Source organism: Rhinolophus ferrumequinum, chromosome X (genome assembly GCF_004115265.2).
Source record: "Rhinolophus ferrumequinum isolate MPI-CBG mRhiFer1 chromosome X, mRhiFer1_v1.p, whole genome shotgun sequence".
Taxonomy (NCBI): Eukaryota; Metazoa; Chordata; class Mammalia; order Chiroptera; family Rhinolophidae; genus Rhinolophus; species Rhinolophus ferrumequinum.
This window is the reverse complement of record NC_046284.1, coordinates 47,825,462-47,840,341: the sequence shown is the minus strand read 5'-3', so window position 1 is coordinate 47,840,341 and position 14,880 is coordinate 47,825,462. Positions and strand designations below refer to the sequence as shown.

At 35.0% G+C, this 14,880-nt stretch overlaps 1 protein-coding gene across 2 annotated transcripts in view; it reads left to right on the top strand.

The window, feature by feature from the left end:
• Positions 1-14,880, top strand: part of RNF128 (ring finger protein 128) — a 112,826-nt gene that overhangs the window by 84,287 nt on the left and 13,659 nt on the right. For both annotated transcript variants that reach the window (XM_033118632.1, XM_033118622.1), the window contains exon 3: positions 13,935-14,006. In XM_033118632.1, the coding sequence (XP_032974523.1) occupies positions 13,935-14,006 (72 nt within the window). The remainder of the gene's footprint in view (positions 1-13,934; positions 14,007-14,880) is intronic.

Here is a 14,880-nt window from a genome sequence, read left to right as displayed (position 1 = left end):
ACACCACATAAACAAAATGAAAAGTAAAAATCATATGGTCCTATTAATAGATGCAGAAAAAGCATTTGACAAAGTCCAGAATCCATTTAAGATAAAAACTCCCAGCAATGTGGGAATAGAGGGAACATATTTCAACATAATAAAGGCCATATATGACAAACCCATAGCTAATATCATACTCAATGTGGAAAAGCTAAAAGCATGCCCCTTAAGATAAGGATGTCTTCTTTCATCAGTTACATTCAACATGGTTCGGGAAGTTCTAGCCACAGCAGTCAGACAAGAAAAAGAAATAAAAGGCATCCAAATGGGAAAGGAAGAAGTAAGATTGTCATTATTTGCAGATGACATGATACTATATATAGAGAACCCCAAAGATTCCACCCAAAAACTGTTACAGCTGATAAATGAATTTAGCAAAGTAGGATACAAAATTATTATTCAGAAATCGTTTGCATTTTTATATTCCAATAATGAACTACCAGAGAAATTAAGAAAACAATCCCATTTACAATTTCATAAAAAAATAAAATATGAATAAATTTAACCAAGGAAGAAAAAGACCTGTACTGAGAAAATTATAAGAGATTGAAGAGAGAAATTAAAGAAGATACAAATAAATGGAAATATATATAATACCATGCTCATATATAGAAAGAATTAATATAGTTCAAATGCCCATACTACCCAAAGCAGTATATAGATTTAACGCAATCCCTACCACAATACCAATGGCATTTTTCACAGAACTAGAACAAATAATCCTAAAATTTATATGGAACCATTAAAAAGCCCGAATAGCCATGGCAATCCTGAAAAATAAGAACAAAGCTGGAGGTATCATGCTACCTGATATTGAATTATACTACAAGGCTATAGTAATTGAAACTGCGTGGTATTGGCATAAAAACAGACACATAAAAACAGAATGGAACAGAATAGAGAGCCCAGAAACAAATCCATGCCTATATGGTCGTTTAACCTATGACAAAGGAAACAAGAATTTACACTGAGGTAAAGACAGTCTATTCAATAAATGGTGCTGGGGATACTGGACAGATACATGCAAAAAAATGAAACTGGACCACCTTCTTACACCATATACAAGAATACACTCAAAATGGATTTAAAGACTTAAATGTAAGACCTGAAATCATAAAACTTTTAGAAGAAAATATAGGAAATAAACTCTCAGACATTACCCTTAGTAATATTTTTATTGATGTATCTCCTCAGGCAAGGGAAACAAAAGAAAAAATAAACAAATAGGACTACATCAAACTCAAGTTTTTTCACAGCAAATGAAACTGTCAACAAAACAGACATCTTACTGAGTAGGAGAAGATATTTTCCTGTGATATATCTGACAAGGGGTTAATATCCAAAATCTATATATATATAAAAAAAAACTCATACAACTCAACACCAAAAACATAAACAATCCAGGTGAAAAATGGGCAGAAGACATGAACAAACATTTCTCTAAATAAGACATACACATGGTCAATAGACATATGAAAAGATGCTCAACAATACTAATCATCAGAGAAATTAAAAAAAAAAAAGAAAATCCCACAATGAGATACCACCACACACCTGTCAGAATGGCTATCATCAATAAATCAACAAACAACAAGTGCTGGCGAGGATGTGGAGAAAAGGGAACCCTCGTGTATTGTTGATGGGGTTGCAAATTGGTGCAGCCACTATGGAAAACAGTATGGAGGTTCCTCAAAAAATTATAAAATAGAACTACCTTATAACTCAACTGTTACACTTCTGGGTATTTATCCAAAGAAACCCAAAACTCTAATTTGAGAAGATTATATGCACCCTTATGTTCACTGCAGTGCTATTCACAAGAGCAAGATATGGAAACAACCAAAATGCTCATCAATAGACAATTGGATAGAGAGATTTTAGTACATTTATACAATGGACTATTACTATGCCATTAAATAGAATGAAATCTTACCATTCACAACAATGTAGATGAATCTAGAGAATATCATGCTAAGTGAAATAAGTCAGACTGAGAAAGACAAATGCCTTATGATCTCACTTATATGTGAAATCTAAAGAACAGAGTAAATGAGCAAACAAAACAGAAATAGACTCAGAGATACAGAGAAAAAAAACTGAGGGTTGCCAGATGGGAGCGAGATTGGGGCATGGGGGAGAAGGTGAAGGGATTAGAAAATACAAATTCGTAGTCACAAAATAGTCACGGGGATGTGGAATACAGTATGGGGAATATAATCAATAATGTTGTAAAGACTATATAGGGTGTCAGATGGGTACTGGACTTACCGGGAGGATCACTTCATAGATTATATAAATGCCTAACCACTGTGCTGTACTTCTAAAAACTAATATAAAATAATATTTAATGTCTTGTTTAGTTAAATATATATATCTGTATCTATATAGATAGATAGATAGATAGATAGATAGATAGATAGATAGATAGATAGATAGATAGATAGATATGTTCACAGGATGTAAAGTACAGCATAGGGAATATAGTCATGGTGTTTGTAATGGCTATGTGCAGTGTCAGATGGGTAGTAGACTTGGTGGGGTTATCATTTTGTGAGGGATGTAAATGTCTAATCATTATGTTTTGTACACCTGAAACAAAGAACATTAATCAGTTTGCAAATGACCGAAGAGATTTTTTAAAAACAAACAAAAAAACAGAAAGTACAAAGTACAAGGAAGAACCTTCACCCAAAACCCCATATAACACAAAAACTGTAGTCACCACCCAAAGATAACTACTGTTATTTTCCATATATGTATATGCCTGTGCATGTGTGTATTTGTTTGTGGGGCCCGGGCTGGGAAGAGAGACTAGGCTGAATGTTAAGAGAAGGCAGGTTTAATGATCTAATTGTGCATGAAAGAGTGCTAGACTCTAAACAGTCATGTATTCATAATTTCTACCACATTTTAACAACTGATTTATGAATAAGTACAAAGCATAAAAATAATAGAGCAAATATTTCAAAGCATCATTGAACATGGAAATACTTACAGTTATGTGGCATTGATCCTATGACATTTAAACTGCCCCTCCTTCCCCTGATATCCTCACTTCTCTCCTTACCCAGCTTAATTTCCATGGTCACTCCCATGTATACATCTTCAGTTACCTTGGCCCTTCTCTCTGTTACACTTGCTGTCAAAATCCAGCCCTGGTTAAATCCTACTTTCCACCTACTCTACCTGCACTTTGCAAGCTGAAGTAACAGAAAAACATTGACGTATATACAGACTGATCTCACTTTAAATTTTTGACCATAAACTCAGAGTGAGCCCATAATGCTGCCTAACAATCATAGTATGTTTTCTTATCCATTTCCTCTCCTGCTTTCCTAGGTGACTAATCATGTATGTTCCCTTCTCCTTAAACCATCAACACCTCCTGCATCTTTACTCTCAACTTGTATTTTGGATCTTATCCCAATGAGAAAATCAAAGTAATCAAAAGAGTACTTCCACAAACTCCTTCCACACCTACCATCTATCTGCATCTGTCTTTATCATATATCCTCTACCTTGTCTTCTGTCACTGTGGACACACAAGCATGCTATTATTGCTTCCATTTTGAAAAGAACTTCACTTCACTCCAGGCCAGAAACCTTGAAGTTATTCTTTTTCCTCTTTTCTCTCACTTCCCATATAACCTCCATAAGCAAATCCTGTTGGTTCTACCTTCATTGTATATCCAGAATCTGGTTACTTCTCACCAATGCTATTGCTTCCACCCTGATGCAAGCCACCATCATTTCTTACCTCCTCCCCTTCTCAAGTATTTCCACCATAGCGATACAGTGGTATGCCACTTCTCCAGAATGCTCAGTAGGGATTTAAAGCTTTCAGCCGATCATGTAATAGGTGCAAGAATATATTTTATGTGTACTGAGAAATTCCTCCGAAGGCAGTGAAATTCTGGCCACTTCATGCACTCTTTCTCCAATAAGCAAAGATAACCCCAATTTATTTGGGACTGAAGGAGCAGTGAGGATTTCTATATGGCAAGAAAGTTCATTGAATTTAGGAACAGATGAGAAATTGAAATCTTACTATAAAATCTTCATAAAGATTAGATACCCACATATGGTAATGAGTGATGATTATCTCAATGTTTAAAATTAATTGACTTCTGTCCTCCTCAGAGAAGCAGCTTATCACATTGGTGGCAGGTTCAGCCTGTTACTAGCTGTTGTCAAAAGGATGTTCCAAATTCCTGTGCCAGGCCATTCAGTAGTTTCACACTGTTAATATTTGACCTTCGTATATTGTGCAGTTTTTATCTCTGAGGTTGGAAAGAAATTGGCATCATGTATGAGTAACTATTCAAAGGTTATAGTTACAATGACAAGAGTATTTGGTTTGCATATGTTCATAGTGGCGTTTGTATTTCTCTATTCCAGGTGCTATAATAAATCTATTAACATGGCATTAAACCCTGTCAGCAAGTAATACAGCTTGTAAAGAACTGCCTGGTGTTCTACAAGTTCCATTGTATATCTAACTTTGGTCTCATTGTTCATAAGCAGTTTTCAGAGTTTATAAAATATATTGTGTAATATATTTTATGAAAATTTTATTAATATATTACATTAATTATGTATAATTAATATATTATTGTATAATGTATTACTAAATATATTACAAATGGTAAAGAATAGAGTTGAAAAATAGAATTGAAACCTCTCACTTTTTGAGAAGGCATTTGAGAGGGCCTCTTTCACTACTTAATGGGCTATATCTGTTTATCCCTTGGTGACTAAAGGGTTAAATATATGACTGATAATCCCTTTTGCTTATAAATATTTGAAAGTGCTAGAATGCCATTTACATGTTATTTAATTTTCCTTTCTATTTATTTTAAAAGGTAGAGCTTGATGTATATGATGGCTGTAACTATCACTAAATAGTTAACTGCATTATCTCCATTTTGTGGGTAGAAATGGTAATGAAACTAAGTTATGGAAACTTAGTTTCATTAGAATATTAGGAATTCATTTGTAAATTCAGTCATTTGTAAATTCTGAGCCATTATGATGCATACTATATGATGTCAGGCAAACTGATAAATGTGTAACCATAAATTTTGATGACCAAAATGCCCAAATATGACATGTCATGGTATAATGTGTAAGAACAAATGTCATCCCTGTTTTTGTGGATGGAAAGCTTTTAAACAAGATGAAAAGTATCAGTGGGTTGTGAGTGAAGATAATGTACTAGGCATTACATGGTGGATTCGTGTCCCCTCTGGGAATAACTCTAACCTGAGACAAGGAAGATTATGGGAAACCTATGGCATGTTCAAAATAAACTGAATTTGGGAGTAAACACCGTACATTTGACTCTGGCATAGGACACCCGGCATTTGTAGGTACAGTGCATGTATCCTAACCGTACTCAAGCAATTAATACTCAGTGGCAACAAGGCAGGTGTTGGATTAAATAAACATTGGCCAGTGAAACAAAAGAGGGCTCTAGGTGAAATACAAGCAGGCCTAGGTATAATGGAACAAGCTGAATTTACTTTTAATGAAGAGTGACTTTCAGAAGAAAATAATTTACTCTCTATAATAGATTGGCAGAAGTCATCTTACATGAGGAGGGAAACGAATGAGAACCCACTTAGAAAGAAGATAAAACCTTGATAATATAGTCACACAGATCCAATGCATAATGCTAGAGAATGCTACCTCTCAAGACTGGGAAAGAGCATATACTCTGACACAACAGGGTCTGTTAACTATTTTACTGCAAATAGAGGTCCAAGTAGCCCTGGGTTAACCGCCTTCCATTTTCAGCTATGGAAGCTTAGAGAGAGCATCTATGAGACACATGCAGATGCCCAAATTTATGGAAATTTTCTAGATGAAATTTTAACTTACTTGTACATTGTTGATCTCTGATTGATCTTGACCAAAGGGTGGGCCAAAATAAAACCAGCTGGTAGGAATAGGAATAAAACTGAATGATACTCATGTATCCCCCAGCAGAGGGAGATGGCCTTACCACACAACAGTCAATGGGAACCTATAACTATATAATAATGTGAGTTGCGACAAATGATTGGCTTTGTCTTCAGCTAACATGGAAACTATAACTGACAGAATCATCATCACTGGTGACAACATTTGTACATAATATCTAGTATGTGGGCAAAGAACAATTCTTCCAGGAAGGTTTAATAAACAATCTGTGATACTTCCTGATTTATGTTGTAACCAAACCAAACTGTATCATAACCATGTTGTGATATGGTGTAATACTAGTATTGCTGGTAAGAGTCAACTACCTTACATAAATAAGTCACATGACAATCACATTATTGGGAAATCAAAACCTCCCCAGGATGTGATAACAGTAAAGAGGGACTGGCCTGAGGAAGAAATAGATTTAGTTCATTATTATATTAAATAGCTCTGTACAGTTGATCTCAAAGTTCAAGTGGCCATAGATCAATGGAGGAGTAAACATGCTGAATAGGTATATCAGTATAAATATATTTGAAATGTTATGGACTGGAAGAATTGTTTCTTTGAGCCTATTTTCACCCTTCGTTGGCTTCTAAAGTACTAGATATACTTATGTTGTTCTTACTGTACCTTATGTAGAAATGCTGTAACTAACTATAGAAGTCCAAATAACTATGACTGTTATGTTGTTTAAAAGACCTTGACCAAAAACGAGGGGTGGATTATGAGGAGAGAGAGAACATGGTAGATCTAGTTGCTTACTCCTTCCAAGTCTCCAAGGGACCCATGATTGGCCCTTGGCCAACCCTGGAAATGTATTCCTTAAAGTGTTCATTATGTTGGTGATTGATGATATTTTTTTTATAGACACTTGGAGCAATGAACCATATTGTACCAGCTTGTCAAGGTTGCTTGGCATAACAATGAAGATTGATGATATGCACCCGGTTTCATTGTTGGGGTCCTAAGTTTCAGGCAGCATGGCCAGTTGCTAGCAGAATTACCTAGTGAACAGCCCTCGCCCCCCATCTGAGCCTCAGATCCTGAAACTCAAATTGGCTCTATGAGCAGAGATATGTCACATATGTCCATGTAGTTCATTGCCAAAGAGATAGCAGTCCTGTGTGGTCTCAGACAAGGAAGAGCTAAGCTACATTAATATCTTAAAATTTGTCCTTGAACTTAAAGCATAACTAAAAATATCTGAAATATTTCTTAATGGTTACATTAAGTTTTCTCTACTAGTACATGCAATTAACTGGAAGATTTATCAGGTGTCTGCATACATTATCAATATGCTATACACATTTGTAGTGGGTGTGTTTTTATGCATGTATCTGTTCCTGCCCCTATTTGATAGTTACCACCTTTTACAAAACCATTATTTTGACTCTTATATAAGAAGAGCAGTTTAAACAAATTCTTGTCTGAGTAGGACCTAGTTTTATAGTCTTTCTCTGACTTTCTCACTGAACAAAAGGAAGCTCTTATAATGGGTCTCAGGATTTTTACATATTCACTTACTCTAATTTTATATTTATATCACTGATTCTAAAGGTTTTTATTGTCTTTCCTTGAAAAATGCTATGATCTGAGCCATAACCCATCTACCGGGTCGAAATCCCCTTTCTCTCACTGCTTTTCCTTAGAGGGTATTTCCTCACACTGTTCACAGGGATCACCTTCATGTGTGTGGTCTGCATTCCTATTTATCCCCATCTCTGTAGTTCTAGTCTTATGGGAAGCTGTTTTATAGCCCATACCTCGTCTTTCCTTTAGGGATACTTTCATTTAAATATTATGCTTAGGTTTTTATTGGAGAAAAGATAGATTTATTTAAGTTCTTATATACACATATCTTAAACAGCCACATGACTCAAACATTGATTTTGTTCACAGGAATATATCTAAAGAATTCTCTTACTATAATTCTTGATTTTAAGTATTCTATTTTACAAATTCTGAGCCAAATTTTTATGAAAAAAAATTATTTTAAAAAGTGGTGACTTAAATGCAAGAATATCTTGTTTGCTTATATCCTCCCACCTTTCTTGCTTTTGTACACCCTGCCTCCTGTCAAGTAATTGGGTTTGACTACATGCCTAGTATTATCATGTGGGTTTCAGTTAAGCTACAAGCTGAATGCCTTGAGACCAAAATACAGGCTGACAAATCACCAGACTGAGACATTTATTTTACTTAATTGGAAATAAAAACACAAATAAAGTAGGTAGGATATCATTTTCAGCCCAAATAAAGTCCTTCTCAGAACCAAAATATATATGAGGTGTGATCAAACAATACGGTAAATGTTTAAATTGAAAAAAAAAATATTACAGTAGAAGACACATTGCCATTAATCCCCCTCAAAATACTACCCCTCGCTTCAAACACACTTATCCCATCGTTCCTGCCACTTTCTGAAGCAGTTCTGGAAGTCCTCTTTTGTGAATGTTTTTAGTTGTGCTGTCATGGCTGCCTCAATGTCCTGAATCATTTTGATTTTGTGGAAGAGCCAGAAGTTGCATGGTGCCAGATCCAGTGAATAAGGTGGGTGAGGACACACCGTAATGCTTTTATTTGACAGAAATTTCCATATACCAGAAGCGATGTATGACATGGAATGTTGTCATGATGGAGGACAATTTATAGGACACTTTAAAACACACCTTCTCTCAACCGTAGCTCACATCCGACTGACTGCATCAAACAAGTTGAAACTTGTCACACACTGTTACTAAGGTTCAACGTGCCACTTCCGGTATTGAAGATCCCCCTGCCTTTCCATTTGATGGCACTCAGCAGCAGCACTCACCATATTTTTTGATCACAATGGAACGGCCCTGTGTCACACACCACTTCTGGTATGGCAATTTCTTCTGTCAAATAAAAACATTACAGTGTGTCTGCATCCACCTTATTCACTGGCTCTGGCTCTATGCGATTTCTGGCTCTTCCCCGAAGTCAAAATGACCATGAACGGTAAATGTTTTGAATCAATTCAGGACATTAAGGCAACCACCATAACAGCGCAACTGAAGACACTCACGAAAGAGGACTTCCAGAACTCCTTCAGAAAGTGGCAAGAACAATGGGATAAGTGTGTTCGAAGGAAGGGGAAGTATTTTGAGGGGGATTAATGGCAGTGTGTCTTTTACTGTAATAATTTTTTTAACGTAAACATTCACCATATTTTTTGCATATAGCTGAGATTCTTCAGCGACTAGAGTGATTGCTTTTGAATAATGATATTAAGCTTCTGTTTAGAAAAATATTGGCCAACAACCAAGCTTCTTTGTATCAGTCTTCAACTCTACTGCCAAATATTCTTCGACCAGGTATCTCTTAGTATAGGGAAGGTGGAGGGGAGAGTCTATTGGTATAAAATACTTGTTTAAAAGAGTTCCCCAAATCTCAATTAGTAAACAATTTAGAAAGGATTTGAAGATTGGATAATAGCTGACTTTGAGATTTCTTTTTCCTTATTTCTTTCATTTATCTTCTTTACAAGGAATGTGAAGTCTTTTAAAGGCTTCTTTGCTATTGGATAATGGAGACAGTGTGCTATAGTGGAGAGATCATGTGCTTCAAAGCCAGATAGAACCTGGGCTTGAATTAATTCACAGCTCTGCAACTAACCAGCTGCCTGGATTTTAGTCAAGCTTTTGAATCTTTTCTTGTCTATAAAAGTTGGATATTAAAATACGTATTCCATAGGTTGTTAATGATTAAACAAGATGACACATGTAAAAAGCGTCGGGTTGAACCTGGCACATGGTAGGGGTCCATATAGGTATGTTCTCTAAACCTTTCTTTTCCCAAATTTAATGGAGTACAGGCTTTTACTTTTTCTTTTTACCTTTTTTATTAGTTACAGGTGTACAAAACAACATAGTGACTAGACATTTATATAGCTCACAGAGTGATAACACCAATAAGTCTATTACCCATCTGACACTGTACATAGTTATTACAGTATTATTGACTATATTCCCTATGCCATACTATTGTTTTTAATTATAGTTGACATTCAATGTTATTTTATATTAGTTTCAGGTGTACAGCATAGTGGTTAGACATTTATATAATTTATGAAGTGATCCCCTCGATCAATCTAATACCCATCTGACACTATATATAGTTTTCACAATATTATTGATTATGTTACCCATACTGTACTTTATATCCCCATGACTCTTTTGTAACTACTTTAATCAATAAAACTGTGACTTGGATAAGAAAATCATGAAAATCTGTTTTAATTTTCTAAATTCAAAAGCTACTGTTTGCACAACTACTAGGCAGTATGGGAATTAAAAAAAAAAAATGATTGGAGCCCAGTCCTCAAGCTACTCTCAATCTAGTAGGAGAGAAAGACGTGAATAGTACAATTAAAAAATATGATAAGAGGTAGAAACAGTGTCCTATTGGAATTTATAGGGTAGGTGAGAATTCTGATACAGTGGAGAGGCATTGAAAAAGTGTCCAATGTAATTTGTATAACAAAATAGATATATTCTTGAAATTCTGTTTTTTAAGGAATAAAATATAAATTACAGTTTGAATTGTGGCATATTGTCTTTAAATTTTTGAGGCATATTTGAGCACACAGAAGTTCAACTTAAGTAATTGTATCCAAACATAGGTATGCAGTATAAACTATTTGGTCTTAATGTTGTTCTCATATTTCAGTTTTTAGAGAAGTGAATGCATCTTGGAAACTCTTGCTATCAGTGTGACAGTGGAATATTTTGAGTACTAATGGCATTTTTGTGATTGAATTTCATTCAAACTCTAAAAATATAGTTTGTGCTTCTTACCAAAATCACATAGCTCATATCTATATATTTTTTTTTAAATGGCTTTTCTTTTCTTTATAAAAGCTCAGCAGGAGTTACTGGAAATACTGAAATTTCCTTTTAAAGGACTTTTTGTTTATTCCAGGGCTGCTTTGTTAAACATTGGTTTCTACTGTCCTGCAAATCTTTTAGAAATCCTTCATAATCAAGGCCCCTGCTTAGGATCTTCTAGCACCTTGGGTTTTACCCTGTATTTTTGTATCCCCCACTATTTTCTTTTTTTTGACATTGGTCTGCATGTAAGTTCTGTTCTCATTGGCAAAGACTTGGCTATTTAAAGCTTCCCTTTGATACCATCCCTCAAATTCATTTGCATTAGTCTTAAATGTAATTAAAGTTATATATTTAGCATTCGTTCCTAATAAATTGATAAGCACTAGCATTGGAGACTCAGCCATTTATACTGTATTGAATTGAATGTTTTAGAATGAGAAATCAGCCTATATAGACTTAATCAAGTAAATATACTAGTGATCTATCACTTCCTTGTGAGTGCCTTTCTCCAGTTGTGTCCTAGAACTTGTTGCTTAAACCTAAATCAGAAGTGCTCCAAAGACAAAGTGCAAAATGATTGTCAAAGACATCATCAGCTACATTTTTTTTTTCTTTTCCTGTTTTTTCTTCTTGGCTCTATTTTTTTTTTTATCATTTGCATTTTCCTCATCTTGGTGTCTAAATAACTCATGATCTACATGAAAAGAAAGTAGTAATGTCTGGAAGTCTAGGCCAGGGCCAGGATCCTGTGGGCGTACTGGTTGTTCACTCTAAGGACTGGGTACTATGTGACAAACCATAGAATCCAGGAGTCGGCAAACCTTCATAAGGTAGCTAAGTTATGGATGGGTGTATTGTAATGGAATCTTGGAATATGAAGAACAGAGTTTCAATAACATATCTATCATTTAGAGTCTGCATGCCCTTTTGGACAAGGGTTTTTTTCGTTCTTGATGTTTTCCAAGCCTCCATTTGCTTATCTTTAAAATGGGGGTATTATCTCCTTAGATAGTTGTTATGATGATTAAATGAGGTAAGATATATAAAAATATTTTTATATTATATAATAATTATATAAACATAAGAAAGTAGTAGTACTAGCTTCCTGGTCCAAGCCTATGTCAAAAAAAAGGAAAAAAAAAAGATCTCAGCAGAAGGAACACTTAACTCTGGGTTTCAGTGGGATTGACAGTAACCCAACTCCGAGATTTTAAGCAAGTTATTCCTCCTCTTTGAGAATCAATTTTCTTACCTGTCAGATTTCAGACTAGGTGAACTTTAAGCATTCTTCTAGCTCTAAAGAGCCTAAGTGTACTTTCTTTCACTGTCACTCTATTATTTACTTATGACACAAGTAACAAAATAAAAGGAAAATATTTGTGCTCAAAATAGAGTACCATCATAGAATCCACCTTGTGAGTTAACTCACAATAAAGTCCCTAAGTGGGAGTGAAAGGACCTCAGTTAGCACCTTTTTCCCTCTGAGGACTGGGCCTTTCTGATAAGCTATATTTGCTAGTCAGGTAACAATCTGAGAAGTTTCTGCTGTTCCTGTGACAGCAAAGAAATAGTTTGACTAGTTATCTCTTTGGAATTAAGCCAAATACCTTTCACAAAATAATATATAGGAGGTAGGTTTGGGCGTTAAGGAACTTCCTCACGTACCTATACTCATGGATTATTCCCTTACAAAATATATTTGCTACAGATACGTATAAACATGTTACAAGAACCTGTAAGGCTTATTGATGAATGGTACTTTATATTTTCACCTAATAAACATTTTCTCGAGTTCTCGAGTGTCTGCTATATGCCAGACATTATGCTGGATGCTTTACTTATATTATCTTTAATTTTCACATAACCTAGATGTCAGGTGTGGGTCTCCCTGCTAGGGGTGAAGCTCCATATAGTGGGATGAGGAAGCTGTTTACATTCTCACAGTGACCTCTGGTTCAGAGTGCCTAATTTTTACTGAATTTCTACCAAGTTTTTTCTTTTTCTTTTCATTTTGCAGTTCAAAATAAGAAGACTGCTTATTATCTTGGCATGTTGCACATGCTTTATCTCTCTATTCCACACAGCATCCATCCAGGTGTAAAATCTACCCTCTTCCTCAGTTTACACATAAATTATATTCACTTGAAGTATTTCAGTATGTGCTAGATTTTAATGAAAGGGACAGAAGAACTTTTTGTGGCATTACAAATAACTTCAAATTAACACCGAATATCACCTACCATCTGGGATTTTTTTCCTTTGTCCAGTTCACCCCACAAAGAAGGACAGTCTCTCATTGATTACTATAGTTCTTATCTTTCCCTCACCTCTTAAATTTCCCCCTATACCCTTCTGATTCAATTATGTATAATATTTTAGTCCTTATTCCCTAAGTGAGCCTGGGGCTTGCCTTTGCGTGTCCAGACTCATCTAGGTATATGCTCAGTGGGGAAAAAAAAACAGTCCTACCACTTGCAGAATCTACCCTCCTCATTAAGGTGATAGTGGTTATAAACAGCATTTTCCCCCCCAATACCAAATAACACTGTCAGAGTTGGTATTAATCCTCATTTTATAGATGAGTAAACAAACTCAAAGAAGTAAATGATTTATCCAAGATTATTAATTTAGCAAGTGACAAAGTCACATTTTGAATCTAGGTCCAAATGAATCCAAATCCTGTGCATTTTCTACCAAGCAAAAAACAGTTCAAAAAAAAAAAAAAAAAAAAAAAGGGAAAGATATCCTTTAAGGTTCTCTGAGCTTGAAAACAGGAAAATTGCTTTGACAATTCATAGCATCTGAATTCATTTGTAACAGGGACATGTAGCTTTACCACTGTAGCCAAAAGATACTATTTAAGAAGGTAGGGAAATATAAGTGAAAAATTTCGGTAATTTGAAAAATCCTCCCTGATATCAGATAAATGGGGTATTATCGTTAATTGAATCTCATCTTTTAAAATTCATTTAACCTAATAAATATTTATTAATCTTCTACCTTTTTCATTATTTTTTTAAAAACACATTTTTCTGATACCTGTTTTTTTGTTTGTTTGTTTTTTTATTACAGAGACAATTAAAGGCTGATGCTAAAAAAGCTATTGGAAGGCTTCAACTACGCACACTGAAACAAGGAGACAAGGTACATTTATGACTTGAAAAGGCTTTTTGTTCTAAAGCAGTGCTTAGCAAGCCATTGTGAAAGCTGGATATTTTTTCCAAGTAGTATTCTCATTGCCATTTATAAACCTTATTGACTTTTTAAAATTTATTTGATGCTGGAAGTAGACTGAATAATGGCCCCCAAAGATATCTAGGTCCTAATTCCTGGAACCTGTGAATATTACCTTATATGGCAAAAAGGACTTTAGAGGTATGATTAAATTCAGGATTCTGAGATGGGGAGATTATTCAGGGTTATCCAGATGGGTCCTAAATGTAATCACAATGTCCTTATAAGTGGGCGGAATAGGGAGATTTGACAGTAGGAGATGTGACAATGGAAGCAACAGGTTAGAGTGATGCAAGAAAGGGGCCATGAGACAAGGAATGCAGACAGTCTCTAGAAGCTGGAAAAGGTAAAGAAAGGGATTCTCCCCTGAAGCCTTCAGAAGGAGCCCAGCACTGCCAACACCTTGATTTTTAGAATTCTGATTTGCAGGACAAGAAGAGAATAAATTGTATTATTTTAAACTACCAAGTAATGGTAATTTGTTACAGCAACAACAGGAAACTAATACAGTACACTGCAGTATGACTTTACTTGAACATCGATGTTCAGATTTAGGACAGTTGAAAACTACCATCAATGTGTAAAACACATATCAAAAAATGTCTATAGAATGTATTGAAATAAAAAATGCCATTTATAATAGCACTAAAACTATTAAATGCATAGGTATAAATCTTACAAAATATGTACAAGATCTATGTACTGAAAACTGCAAAACACCAAAGAAAGAGAGAAATCAAAGAAGACCTAAATAAGTGGAGAGATATACCATGTGCATGGTTCA